The sequence below is a fragment of the Loxodonta africana genome, chromosome 19, assembly GCF_030014295.1.
Source record: "Loxodonta africana isolate mLoxAfr1 chromosome 19, mLoxAfr1.hap2, whole genome shotgun sequence".
NCBI lineage: Eukaryota > Metazoa > Chordata > Mammalia > Proboscidea > Elephantidae > Loxodonta > Loxodonta africana.
The window spans coordinates 58,858,945-58,872,101 of NC_087360.1; the positions used below are offsets into that span (position 1 = coordinate 58,858,945).

The window sequence follows — 13,157 nt, forward strand, 5'->3', positions numbered from 1 at the left end:
TGCGAATTTTGGCCCAGCCAAGTTGACACACAATCTTATCCATCTTACCACTCTTTCATGAGTGTAAAGAATACAAGGAGTTCATTGATAAGTTGTCAGATTCTACACTACAACTAACCTGTAAGAAATCACCATGTGTCGAGTTTTGGTGTAGTATCCAACAAGAATATCCGCAGGTAAAAGAAAACGCTATTAAAATATTACTGTCTTTTCCAAGTACATATCTGAGTGAGGGCAGATTTTCTTCATGTACCTCAACAAAAACAACATATCACCACACACTGAGTGTAGAAGCAGGTATGAGAATCTAGCTGTCTTTCTTAAGCTAGGTGTTAAACAGATTTGCAAAAATGTAAAACAGTGACCCTCTTTTCACTAATTTTTTTTTTGTTTCTGTAAATATAGTTATTTTTCACAGAAAATTATTTATGTTAATGTGAAAAATGTGAAGTCATTTTATTATGCTATGTTTTCAGTAAATTAATGAATACATTTTTTAAAACTCAGTTTTAATTTCTAATATAGTAAATATTGATAGATATAACCATGTTTTTGTTTTGGTTTGTTTTTTAACTGTATCGCATACATATTTTTAAGAGTGAAAAGGGATCTTGAGACCAAAAGATTTCAGAGCCACCACTCTAATTACTAGAATGAGTGGGGATTGGCCATTGGATTTTTTTTTTTTTTTTTTTTTAACTAAGGGACTACGGAGCAGTTCTACTCTGTCCTATAGTGCTGCTATGAGTCGGAATCTCGGCTCGATGGCACTGGGTTTTTGGGATGGGACTACTGTTTAATGTCATTAATCTTTCGCTTCTCCCAACTCTTCATACTGAAATAGTTCTTAAAATGAATGAGGTCACTTCTCTGTAAGAGCAGTGTTTTGCCTGAATGTAGAAATTTTGCAGGGCTGTAAGCCAGGGCTCTGTAGATGGGGATGTATAAGGTTTAAGAGACTGGGAATAAAGTTTTCAGAATCCAGAATATATCTTGACAGTTGATGAAAAAAAATCATTATCTTAATAAACTTGTAGCCTGACTAAACATATAACATTAAATAAAATTTATCAGTATTTAGAGTCTCCCTCCCATATATTCACATTCCCCCTGAAAAAGACACAAAGACCAGATGATTTTGCAAACAACAGTCACTGTAATCCTTCTCATAGACAAGTATGTCAGAGAATAGAAAAGGAAGGAAAGCTGCCCAACTCATTTTATGAGTTTAGTAGAGCATGATAGGAAAACTGAAAGCTATACAGGAAAAGAATATAACAGACCAATGTGGTGGCTTAAAAATATGTCTACCAATTCCTTGATATGCTTCCCTTCAATAATTTCCCTACCCTTGAGTGTGGACTACTCTTAGTGGTTTGCTTCTAGTGAATAAGATATGGTAGAAGTAACAACGTGTGACTTAAGAGGTGTTGTGGCTTCTGCCTTGCTCTCTTGAACCACCCTGGGGGAAGCCAGCTGCCAGGTTGTGAGGATGCTGAAGCAGCCAGAGGTCCATGTGGCAAGAAGCTGAAGCCTTTTGCCAACAGCCATTTGAGTGAGGCATTGGAGGAGCCTGTAAATAACTCCTCCCACTGCAGTCAAACTTTCAGTTGACTGCATCTTCAGCCGACATTTTGACTTCAACTTCGTGAGAAATCCTGAGCCAGAACCACCCAGATAAGCTGCTGCTTAATCCCTGACCACAGGAACTGTGAAATAATAAATTTGTTTATACTTTAGATCACTAAAGTTTTGGATTAATTTGGTATGCAGAAATAGAAAACTAATGCAACCAATATAACTTATGAATATAGATGCAAAAATTCTGGATAAAACCTTACAACTCTAAATCAATAGTGTTATGTTAAAAGTAATACATCATTTAACTGAGAAGGGTTTAACCCAGGAATGCAAAGATAATTTAGCCTTAGAAAAATCTAATAGTTCAATGAACCACATTGACAGAAAAGAACAAAAGCTTTACTTCAAACTTCATTCTTGATTAAAAACTTCTAACAAACTTTGACTATAAGGTAACTTCCTTAACTAAATAAAAGCTATCACAAAAAACCTACACAAACATCACACTTAATTTGAAACTTTAAAAGCAGCCCCATTCAAGTCAACAACTAGATAAATAAGTTGCTATCACTGCTTCCAGTCTATGGGTGACACAAAAGGTTTGCTGTCAACTACTAACTGAAAGATTGGCAAATCGAACCCACCCAGAATCACCACAGAAGAAAGGTCTGGCTATCTGTTTCCACAAATATTACAGTCAAGAAAACCCCATGGAACTCCGTTCTACTCGGTAACACATGGGGTCACATGAACCAGAATCGACTTGATGGCAACAGGTTTGACTTGTTTTTTTTTTTTATCACGGCTTTAATTCAACAATGTATTAGATACCATACCCAATATATTAGGGCAAGAAAAGAAAACAATAGGGCTTTGAACCGGTTCATACTGGTTCAGTCATGGCTGAGGAAGTGAAACTTGAGCAGACCCAAATTTTAAAAATTTGGGTGATCTGGAACCACATCCAGAACAGGAAAAAATGATGGGCCAAAGCCCTGGAATGGGAGGTTTGGAAGAGGTGTAGTGAGCCCTTTCAGAAGCCTGATGCATGAGATTGGATTATTGCCAGGACTAAGGAGAGCAACACGCATTCAAAGTGGCACAGTCGGCCGCCTTCTTTGAGCAGGGCACCGCAGTTTCCAACTTCGCAAAAATCAATGGGCAAGAGATTTGGTTGCTGTGTGCCTTAGGCTAGGTTCTCTAGAAAAGCAAAACCAGTGAAGTAAGTGTACATGTATATATAGAGAGACAGAGAGAGAGTTATATCAAAGAAATGGCTGATGTAGTTCTAGAGGCTGGAAAGTACCAAGTACATGGATCAGGCTGGAGGCTCCTGACTCACATAGCTGCAGGGGCCGACGGACCCAGCTGGCAGCTCAGACGACAGGGTGCTGGTTGCAGGCTGTGGAGGCCGATGAATCCCAAGATTGGCAGGTAAGCTGCTAGCTCAAGTCCCAAGAACTGGAGTTCAGATGACAAGCCAGATGCAGGATCCAGCTCAAGCAAAAGCCCGTGAACCTTGCCAGAAAGTCCACGTATTCTGGGTGCAGGACACACCCCCAAGAAAGCCCCCTTTCAACTGACTGGCTGCTCATAGTGACCTCATCATGGAGGTGATTACATTATATCAGATCTCGTTATGGAGGGCTCAACTACTGGAGGAGGACATGATGTTTGGTGAAGTAGTGGGCCAATGAGGGCAAGGGGAACACCTGGTGAGATGGATTGGCTCAGTGGCCACAGTGATGGGCTCAAACACTGCAGTGTTGTGAGAATGACAACCAGGCAGCATTTTGTTCTGTTGTACATAAGGCACCTATGAGTTGGAGTTGACTCGATGGCAGCTAATGAGATAAATAATAAAACATATCATAAATCAATAGCATTTGAGACAGTATGATATTGGCAAAGGATAGACAAATAGGCCAATGAATCATAAGAGAGAGCCCTGCCCACCAAAAGACCCATGCATATAGACTTATCTGTGATTGAGATGGCACCACAGTTCAGTGGAGATAGGATGGGCTATTCAATAAATAGTGTGAGAATAATTGGTTATCTATATGGAAAAAAATTGGAAATCTTAACTCACACCGTACACAAAAATAAGTCAGGTGGATTTAAAGACCTAAACTTGAAAAGTAAAACTATAAACTATTTATAATACAGGTGAATGTCTTTATGAGCTCAGATTAGGGAAGGATTTCTTAAACAAAAGCACAAACCTTCAAAGAAATGATTAATACATTTTGCCTACATTAAAATGGACAGTTTCTGTTCATCAAAAGACACCATTTTAAAAAGTGAAAAGATGAGCCACCCTCTGGGAGAAGGTATGTGCAATGCACGTAACTGATAAATGATTAGTAACCAGACTGTGTAAAGAACTCCTGCAACTCGGTAAGAAAAAGACAAACAGCCTAAGAGAAAAAGTGGGCAAAGGACTTGAACAGTAATTTCACAGAAGAGGAAAGATAAATGGCCAATAAACATGTGCAAAGATACTTAACCTCGTTAGCAATCAGGGCAAACCACAGTGCTATATCACTTTTTATCTACCAAACTGACAAAAGGGTAAAAGTCTGACGATACGAAGTGTTGATGAGCTTCAAACTGTCTACCCTGCTGTTGGGAGTGTAAATTGGAACGGCCAGTCTCAAAAACAACTTGGCGTTATCTAGTAGAGCTGAAGATGTATGTATAATACGATTCTGTAATTCTACTCTCACTAGCATACATGTTAGACAAATCTCGCACACATTGCAAGGAAGCTTTTATAAAAATATTCATAGTATTCGTAGCAGTAATGTTTTAATCCCAAAAAGCTGAAAACGACTCAAATTTCATTAGCAGTAAAATGGATAATTTGTGGTATTTGCAAACAATGGAATACCATAGAGCCCTGAAAATGAGAAAACTCTTTCTGGCGGATCTCAGGAACAGCATATTGTATTAAATGATGCAAAGAGCAGAAGAACCCATACAACACGGTTCCACTTATTCAGAGTTAGAAAATATGCAAAAATAGAACTAAACAATGCATGATATGTGACAAAACTATAAAGAGAAGCAAGAGAACAATAAACACAAAACTCAGGATAGTGGTTACTTCTGCATTTGGGGGAGGCCTGAAAACAGCAGATGTAGATGGAATCAGATGAGAAAATGGGACACCTATAACCTATGACCTTCTCTTTGTTAGTTGGGTCATGGTATTCATTTTGTTGCATTTCTTTATGCTTTTCAGATGGGTATCAGTATTCTTTTGTGTTGAAAATTCACTAACCGGATAAACACCAAATATCAGATTAGTCATTACCTCTAGGATAGAGGGGGTGGGATCAAGATGGGTTATACAGGGACCATCAACAGTATTTATAATGTTTAAGAAAAATCTGACATGAAGGTGGAAAGTGGACACAGATATTCATATTGATATTCTCTGTAATTTTATTTGAAATATTTCATAATAAAAATTTAAAGATAAAACATGTAGAAAGAGAGGCTGGAAGGAGACACCAAAATGGTAGCTATGATTGTGTTCAGTGGCGCTGAGGGGGATTGAGACTATATTTGAAGATTTTTTTGGTGTTTTTTCAATAAGATTGTCTTATTAATCTTATTATTTAAAAACCTATTAAAAATCTTCTATCAATTTATTTATCATCTTCTAAAAATAGAACACAGAGACAAGAACACTTGAAACATACAAGAAATGATTGCTGAATTTCCATACTTATTAAGGGAAAAGTACTGGCTGTGAACGGAACTAAATTAAATTGTGTTAATCTGAAAACAAAATGGCGGACTTGGCACCTAGTCTATGGATCTAGACTACTTGGCTTAGAAATCTGGCTCCCCTACTTCAAGGTTCTAGCTGTAGAATCTTGAGTAGATTTCTTGATCTCTCCCTGCCTCAATTTTCTCATTTGTAAACTGAGACTAATGATACTAATTACCTCACAAGGTAATTATAAGGATGATATATGTTACTTTTTTGTAAAGTCCTTTAGAACAGTGCCTGACACATAGTAAGCCCTATGTATAAAAAAAAACATTGGCTAAATAAATAAATGGTATAAATGAAACAAAGAAAGGAGGGACTTGTGATGGACTCATGGCGTGCGTGCGTGCGTGCGTGCGTGTGTGTGTGATTTTTTTCAAAGAATCCTCATAATCTAGGAGCAGAACATAAACAGGCCTGGCTTTATTTTAGTGAAAGTTCTAGCACATCAAGCATTGGGACAGCTTTTATGGCTCTCTGCAATTAACTGGGTGGGGGTGGGGGACAGAGGATAGTCTATGTCTAGAGCACTTATGAAAGCCCTTGTGGGCAATCTGCTGACAAAAAGAGTGACAGTTATCTCTTCAACTCACATTACATGACATACCCCTTCTTACTCTTTTCATCAGCTGACATAAGCAACGCTGCCTCTGGGGATGAATTCCAGGGTGTCTAAAACATGTGTCGGGTTCCTTGAAACCAGGCTGTTTATATAACCAGGCCAGTTCTCTTTAGCCTGGCTGTTTGGTCTGCCCTTGAGTGTTCCTGGGCTTTTCTTCCGCCCTAGATGTATCCATAGGAGAAGAGTTTTACGTGGCCTTGAGGGGCCTGGTTCCGTGGTTGAATACCTGTCTCCCGGAGATGCTGGAGTTTCGGGCTTCAAGGATCTATGAGGGGCTGTGTTGCTGCTGGAAACAGCAGACAAGAATTTAGCACAATCTATTTTTTTTTATCCTGCCTATAGGGTCGCTATGAGTCGGAATAGACTTGAGGGCAGTGCATTTAGTTTTATCCTGCCTGAGGTCTAACCTTGCTGAAGATTTGAAATTACAGTTTCTATTTACAGAGTGTTTTCTAAATCTCTGTTACACTCCATGCTTATTTTGCTGGCATTTTCTTCTCAGAGCTTGGGAACTCTGAAGAGAAACATTTTCTTCTTCCTCTTCCCTGGATGGTGAAAATGGCTCCTTGCATTTATCACCTTTGCTGATGACAACCATGGATTTATTCCAGAAACCTCTACTATTCAAGAGGACAGAAACACAAAGGCTTGAGAGGGGACGTTTCTCTTCATTCCTACACCTGTGTAGGAAACTCCGCCATCATGAACTAGCCTAGCCCAGTATTTGTTGCCAAACAAGATCGTTTGTGCTGCAGTAGAGTTCCTTGAAATCATTCCTAACATGGCCTGCTTTTTTTTACATTTTTTAGCTTTCTGACCCCTTCACTCCCAACTGTGAAAAAAAATCCATAGTTTTGAGTCCAGTGCTTCAAAAGACGCCTGCTAAGGGCTAGTGCTGTAATTATTGTGGTAGTTTTAAAAAATTTTTTTTATTGTGCTTTAGATGAAGGTTTACAGAACAAACTAGTTTCTCATTAAACAGTTAGTACACATATTGTTTTACAACACTGGTTAACAATCCCACAACATGTCAACACTTTCTTCTCAACCTTGGGTTCCCTATTACCAGCTTTCCTGTCCCCTCTTGTCTTCTAGTCCTTGCCGCTGGGCTGGTGCACACCTTTAGTCTCGTTTTGTTTTATGGGCCTGTCTAATCTTTGCTGAAGGGTGAACCTCAGGAGTGTCCGGAGGCCATAATCTCAGGGTTTCTCCAGTCTCTGTAAGGCCAGTAAGCCTGGTCTTTTTTGTGTGAGTTAGAATTTTGTTTACATTTTCTCCAGCTCTGTCTGGGACCCTCTATCAGAGACCCTCGTCAGAGCAGTCAGTGGTGGTAGCCAGGCACCATCTAGTTGAACTGGACTCAGACTGGTGGAGGCCATGGTAATTGTGGTCCATTAGTCCTTTGGACTGATCTTTCCCTTGTGTCTTTAGTTTTCTTCATTCTCCCTTGCTCCCAAAGGGGTGAGACCAGTGGAGTATCTTAGATGGCCGCTAACAGAATTTTAAGACCCTAAACACTACTCACCAAAGTAGAATGTAGAACAATTTCTTTATAAACTATGTTATGCCACTTGAGCTAGATGTTCCCCAAGACCATGGTCCCCACTGCCCCCATCCCAGCAATTTGGTCCCTCGGGAAGTTTGGATGTGTCTATGGGGCTTTCATGACCTTGCCTTGAACAAGTTGTGCTGGCTTCTTCAGTATTGTGTACTGTCTTACCCTTCACCAAAGTTACTACTTATCTATTAAATGTTTTTCCATCCCCACCCCTCCCCTCCCTCATAACCATCAAAGTGTGGTAGTTATTTTTAGTGAAAATGTGGCCTAAAATCTGCTCTACCCTCTCCATGCCTCCTGAGGTGCTGATCTGGTTGGAGATGGAGCCCCAGCCTCCACTGTGGAGCTTTCCAGCTGCTGTGGAAAACAAAGGGGTCACGCAGTGACCCTCAGTGGTGTTTTCCATGGCAGCTGTGTCATTGCCACAGGGCCTATTTGGATCTGCAGAAAAGCTCTGGAGCCAGATGGCTGCCTCCTCAGGAGACCTGGACCAGCTTCGGTGACTCAGGAGGCCACGATCACGTGAGGGAAGCTGGAGAGCCCCTTCTCAGTAAAGACTGAACCCAACAGCCACACCGCATAAATACACTGGTGGTGCAAATGTTTAATGCACTCATCTGCTAGCCAAAAGGTTGGAGGTTCAAGTCCACCCAGAGATACCTTGGAAGAAAGGCCTGTCTGTCTACTTCTGAAAAAACCAACCACTGAAAACTCTATGGAGCATAGTTCTACTCTGATACACATGGGTTCACCATGAGTCAGAGTGACTCAACAGCAGCTGTTTTGTTTTTTTTAAGAAATGAAAACAGTATACACAAGTGGCAGCCCCCGTCTAGGCCTGTGGTCACCAATCCCAGTCTCTAGGGACACTGCTATTCTCCAGGAGTCATCTGTTCCCTCTGCCAGCTACCAAGTGCCATCTCAGGGCAGTGTTCTCACCAGATAAAGCCACTCTGGGCAGAAGCCACCTCATCCCATTGTGGATGGATGTTGCAAAGGAACTCTGTCCCAGCGGAGGGATGCAGGAGTTTGGCCCAGGATGGAATGGGCCTGGGCTCTCTGGGGCAGCTGCGACCTGGCAGCCAGTTGCAGCTTGGTCTCCCTTCTCCCCAGCCGCTGTTTGCTGGTGACTCACCTCTGGTTCCCAGGAACGTTGTTATTTTTGGCCCCAGTGTTATTAAGATTGTGCCCAGAATCCTTGCAAGTCAGTAATTAAGGAACACAAGGGCTCCTAGTGAAGGCATGTAAAAAATAGAGGGCTGCCTGTCCTGGAGACCTGGGGCTGCTAAGTGGAGGACAGAGGCTCCTCCAGGGAGACTCCTCTGGCCATGGGAGGATGGCTGCCCACACCTGGGGGCATGGTCCCCAAGCCTCTTCTAGACAGCCCGGCCTCTGGAGGACTCCTGCGCCCTCTACTCTGCAGCCGGGCTAGCAGGGAGAGGTGGCCGGGGGAGATGCTCCCTTTGCGCCCTGGGCGGGTGCCGAGTCCCACAGCAGCTCTCTCCAGCAGCTGCTTCTGCCTTGCCTGCTCCCCCTTGGCCCTCTGGGAGGGATGATGCTGGCGGAGGCATGGTGAGTGGAGCCGGGTCCCTCCAGGTGGAGCTGCCTGGTGCGTTGGGTGGCGGGAACAGGCCAGGGTGTTCCTGTAATCTGCAAGCCCCAGGCGGGCGCCTCCCCGTCCACCTGCTTTCTGAGCCCGGGGAGCCCAGATAGGGTGTCTCTGCTGCTGATAAGGTCCAATGTGAGGACCCAGATATTCTAGGCCCAGGCAGAGGCTGCGGAGCCTCAGGCAGCCCCAGCTGTTCCTCCAGCAAAACTGACTGACCCTTGGAGGGTTCCTGGTTAGGAACCACCATGCCCTCTGCATTGGGCTTCTTCAGAGTGAGTACTTGAGCAGCTGCTCAGGAGGCAGAGAGGAGGGGATGGGGCTAGGAAGTGGTGGGCAGGCCGAGCTGGGAAGGGCAGCCCGGGCCAGAGAAGCCGCTGGGCAGGATGTTGGGATGTGCAGCTCTGCAGGGGACAGTCCCTGTGTGTGTGCCAGCGAGTGCGCACATGTGCGTGTTCACCTAGCGATGCGCTCTTCCTGTGGCTCTATGCTTCATAATAACTTCAGCACTCATTCGCTTTGTCACTGAAGGTAGCAGGTGGCCTCTGTGTGACTCGGTTAATCCAGCTTATATTTTTTACAGCCAGACATTTGCTGTCAAATTGAGTTCCACCTACCTGAGCCTCTGAATTATGTTCTCTCTGCTTTAGGGGTTGGGAAGAGTGGTCTTTGGAGTCTCTTCCTGTGGTCTATCTAGTGAGATTCTGGAGGCTTTGCTTTGACTTTAGGGAGTGATGTGTTTTTTTAGGTGTGAGTTGTCTTAGTTACAGGCCCCTGGCTCTGAGAGAGAAGCAAAGAGCCTGTGAGAGACCACCTGCTCTGTTGGGGGCCCCTTCTGCTCTCTTTTGGAAGATCCTGGCTTGTTTGCTGAAAAGCCTGCAAAGGCCAGTGACCACATTGGCACAATTTCTCCACTAGTTCTTGAAATTCGAAGCTTTGGATTTAAGTTGCTAAACTAACTAGAGGGAGAGAAGTCTGAGAAGGAAGGAAGAAAAAGTGTCAGTGTGGCCCAGGGACATAGGGTCTGACAGATATTTTAAAAATGATCGTGGTGGGTCACCCCACCTCACCCCCAATTCTCTCTGTGATGATAGGACGTATCGTTGCCCAGCAGCACAGAAGGGCTGTGCTGTTTTGAAAGTGTCTGTGTTGGGGTTAAGGTTCTCGGTACTGGTGGTAGGTTCAGAGCCCAGAGTTGGCTACCAGGCCATGTTCTCATGAGCCAGGGAGAGTGTCTCTTTTCCTACTTGTCTAAAAGTCACTGGAAGCAGGGGAACAACATTAAATCGGAATTACTTTTTAGGGGTTTGGGATCTTCACACTTTGCCTTCTTAAGTGATTGATTGGGTCTCCCTCCATCCTCTCCCTGCCCCCCTCCACCCCAAAGGAGAAAGTCTGTGGAGGAAACCAGGGACTCCCACTTTGATTTAGTCTCACCAGCAGCCAAGCCAGGTTAAGTTCATCTGAGTCTTCCTTTTGCTTGACAACTTCCCGGGCCGTACACTCATAAGGTGTCCTGGAGCCTTGCTGGTAACAGACCTGGGAAAGCAAGGGAAGTGACTGTGAGTGTGTGGAACATAGGTTCTGTCTCTAGATCCAAGTACATGCTCTACATTTTGCATGATCAAGGAATGGCTGATGAAGGAAATGTTTAAAATTAGCACAACCGTTTTCACAGACCAAAAGATAGCCTTGGGAGGGCCATTTTTCTCTCTGTCTCAGTTTCCTTACGTGGGAACTGGGTCTGCTGTAAGGCTGAAGTGAGGTAATAGGGATGTGAACATTCAAAAAAAGAAGAAGAAGCCTTGAGGATTGTCGCTGTAATGAGGGTATCATAAAAACTCAGCTGACCCTTGACTTTATAGATCAATTAGAATTAGTTTTTTTTTTTTTAATATTTGATTGTGTTTTAGGTGATATAATTAGTTTTTAAGCCCGGGTTCTCAACCACTCACCCTCAAATGGTTCAGCTATTGTCTTTGCAAAATCTGCTGACATATATTGGGATTAATCTAAGTAAAACGTGTTTAAAGGTAGAATTGTTTTTGCCCCTTTAACAAAGATAACTGAGTGCTTTCTAAAGGTAAAGTAACTGAAAATCTTTGTCCTCCGGGTCTGTTCAACAACATTTAACAAACATTTATTAAGTACCTGTTATGTGTCAAGAAACCCTGGTGGCACAGTAGTTAAGAGCTATGGCTGCTAAGCAAAAGGTCAGCAGTTCAAATCCACTAGGCGTTCCTTGGAAACTGTGTAGGGCAGTTCTACTCTGTCCTGTAGGGTTGCTAAGAGTCTTTGAGTCAGAATCGACTCCATGGCAATGGGTTTGGGTTTGGTTTTGGTTTATGTATCAGGCCTTATCCAAAACAACCAAACTCATTGCTGTTGAGTTGATTCTGACTCATAGCAACCCTATAGGACAGAGTAGAACTCCCCCATAGGGCTTCCAAGGAGTGGCTGATGGAGTCAAACTGCTGACCTTTTGGTTAGCAGCTGAGCTGTTAACCACCACACCACCAGGTTTCCTTAGGTCTTATAGACATTGGCAATACAGCCATGAACAAACAGACAAAAATCTCTGCTCTCATGGAACTTACATTCCAGTGGCGAGAAGGAGACAGACTAAAAACAAAATAAATGAGTAAATTACACTGTGTATTAAGAGATAAGTGCTCTGAGGGGAAAGGCAGCAAGGGGGATAACAAGTGTGGGGAGTTCTTCAATTTAAATAGGGTGCATAGAGAAAGCCTCAGTGAGGAGCCAGTGAGCAAGGCCTTGAAGGCAGTGAAGAAGAGAGCCAAGCACAGATCTGGAGGAGGAGTGCACCAGGTAGAGGAAATAGCAAGTGCAAAGGTCCTGAGGCCGGCAAGTGTTAGGGGAGTAACCAGGAGGCCAGTGTGGCTCGAGCAGAGTGGGGGGGGAAAAGCAATAGGAGGCGAGGTCAGAGTGGTGGCAGGGAGGGTAAGATTGCTGGGTGGAGGGGACCCAGGGATGCAGAACATGTAGGGCCTTGTAGACCTTTGTAAGAACTTTACTTTTATCCTGGGTGAGACAAGAAGCACTAGATAGTTGTGAGTCGGCAAATGATATGATTTGACTTATACCTCAGACATTCTCAATAATGTCTTTGAAACCAAACTCCCAGAAGTGAGCTACCAAATAGAACTCCCTGATACAGTGTGTTATCTATCACTGGCCTCTAGTGCGATGGTCCTCGACCCTTTTTTCTTCTGGGATACACGGGGCTGGTTGTTGACATGGTCATGTGTGACATACCTCCATGGCCATGACCGAGTATTGATCCTCCCCTCTCCCTTACAGACTTCAATTTAATGAGAAAATAAATAACACCATGGATGTTCTTTACTTAAAAAAATTACTGCGGAGAAAATTCAGAAGGGAGTGGAAGGCGCTATAAAATCACAACTCATAAGCAGTTCAGTCATTTGTCACTACAGTTGCTAATGAGCCTCCTTTGTTGTCTTTGAACCTTGGCATGGATAACACCACGTGGTTTGGAACCTTGATTGGATGTCTGGGACACATGGAACACAGCTGTCAAGCGAGTTTATGGAATATAAGCAGGCCAGGGCGGAGTCCTCTAGAGAATAGCCTAGAATTTGCTCTGAGTTTTAAAAAGTAGAAATGGTCTTCCAGCATGTGGTCTTGCTCTCTTTGATCTCTTCTTCACATGCAACCCCTGTTTAAACCTTCAGTGGCTTCATGCCGCTCTTAGGATAGAGTCCAAACTCCTTAATGTGGGACCTCCTGCCCTGGCCCCTGCCTGTCTCTCCTGCCCTGTTTCTTATTCAGGCCACCATTGTAACTGCCCCTGGCACACCGAACTTCTGTCAGTCCTTTAACAAGCCACGCTTGGAAATGTTTCACATTATAGTTGTAAGATCCATAGGGTGCGACTTGGGCTTGTCTTGCTCACTGTTGTATCCTTGGCACTTAACACAGTGCCTGGCACATAGGGGATGCCATTAAATACTGTTTGCCTTAG

At 43.5% G+C, this 13,157-nt stretch overlaps 1 protein-coding gene across 1 annotated transcript in view; it reads left to right on the forward strand.

Annotated features, from left to right (window-relative positions):
• Positions 1–9,113: 9,113 nt before the first annotated feature.
• ANK1 (ankyrin 1) overlaps positions 9,114–13,157 on the forward strand; it is a 164,180-nt gene continuing 160,136 nt past the window's right edge. Inside the window, exon 1 of the mRNA XM_064272784.1 lies at positions 9,114–9,426. Coding sequence (XP_064128854.1) covers positions 9,400–9,426 — 27 coding nt within the window. The 5' untranslated portion in view covers positions 9,114–9,399. The remainder of the gene's footprint in view (positions 9,427–13,157) is intronic.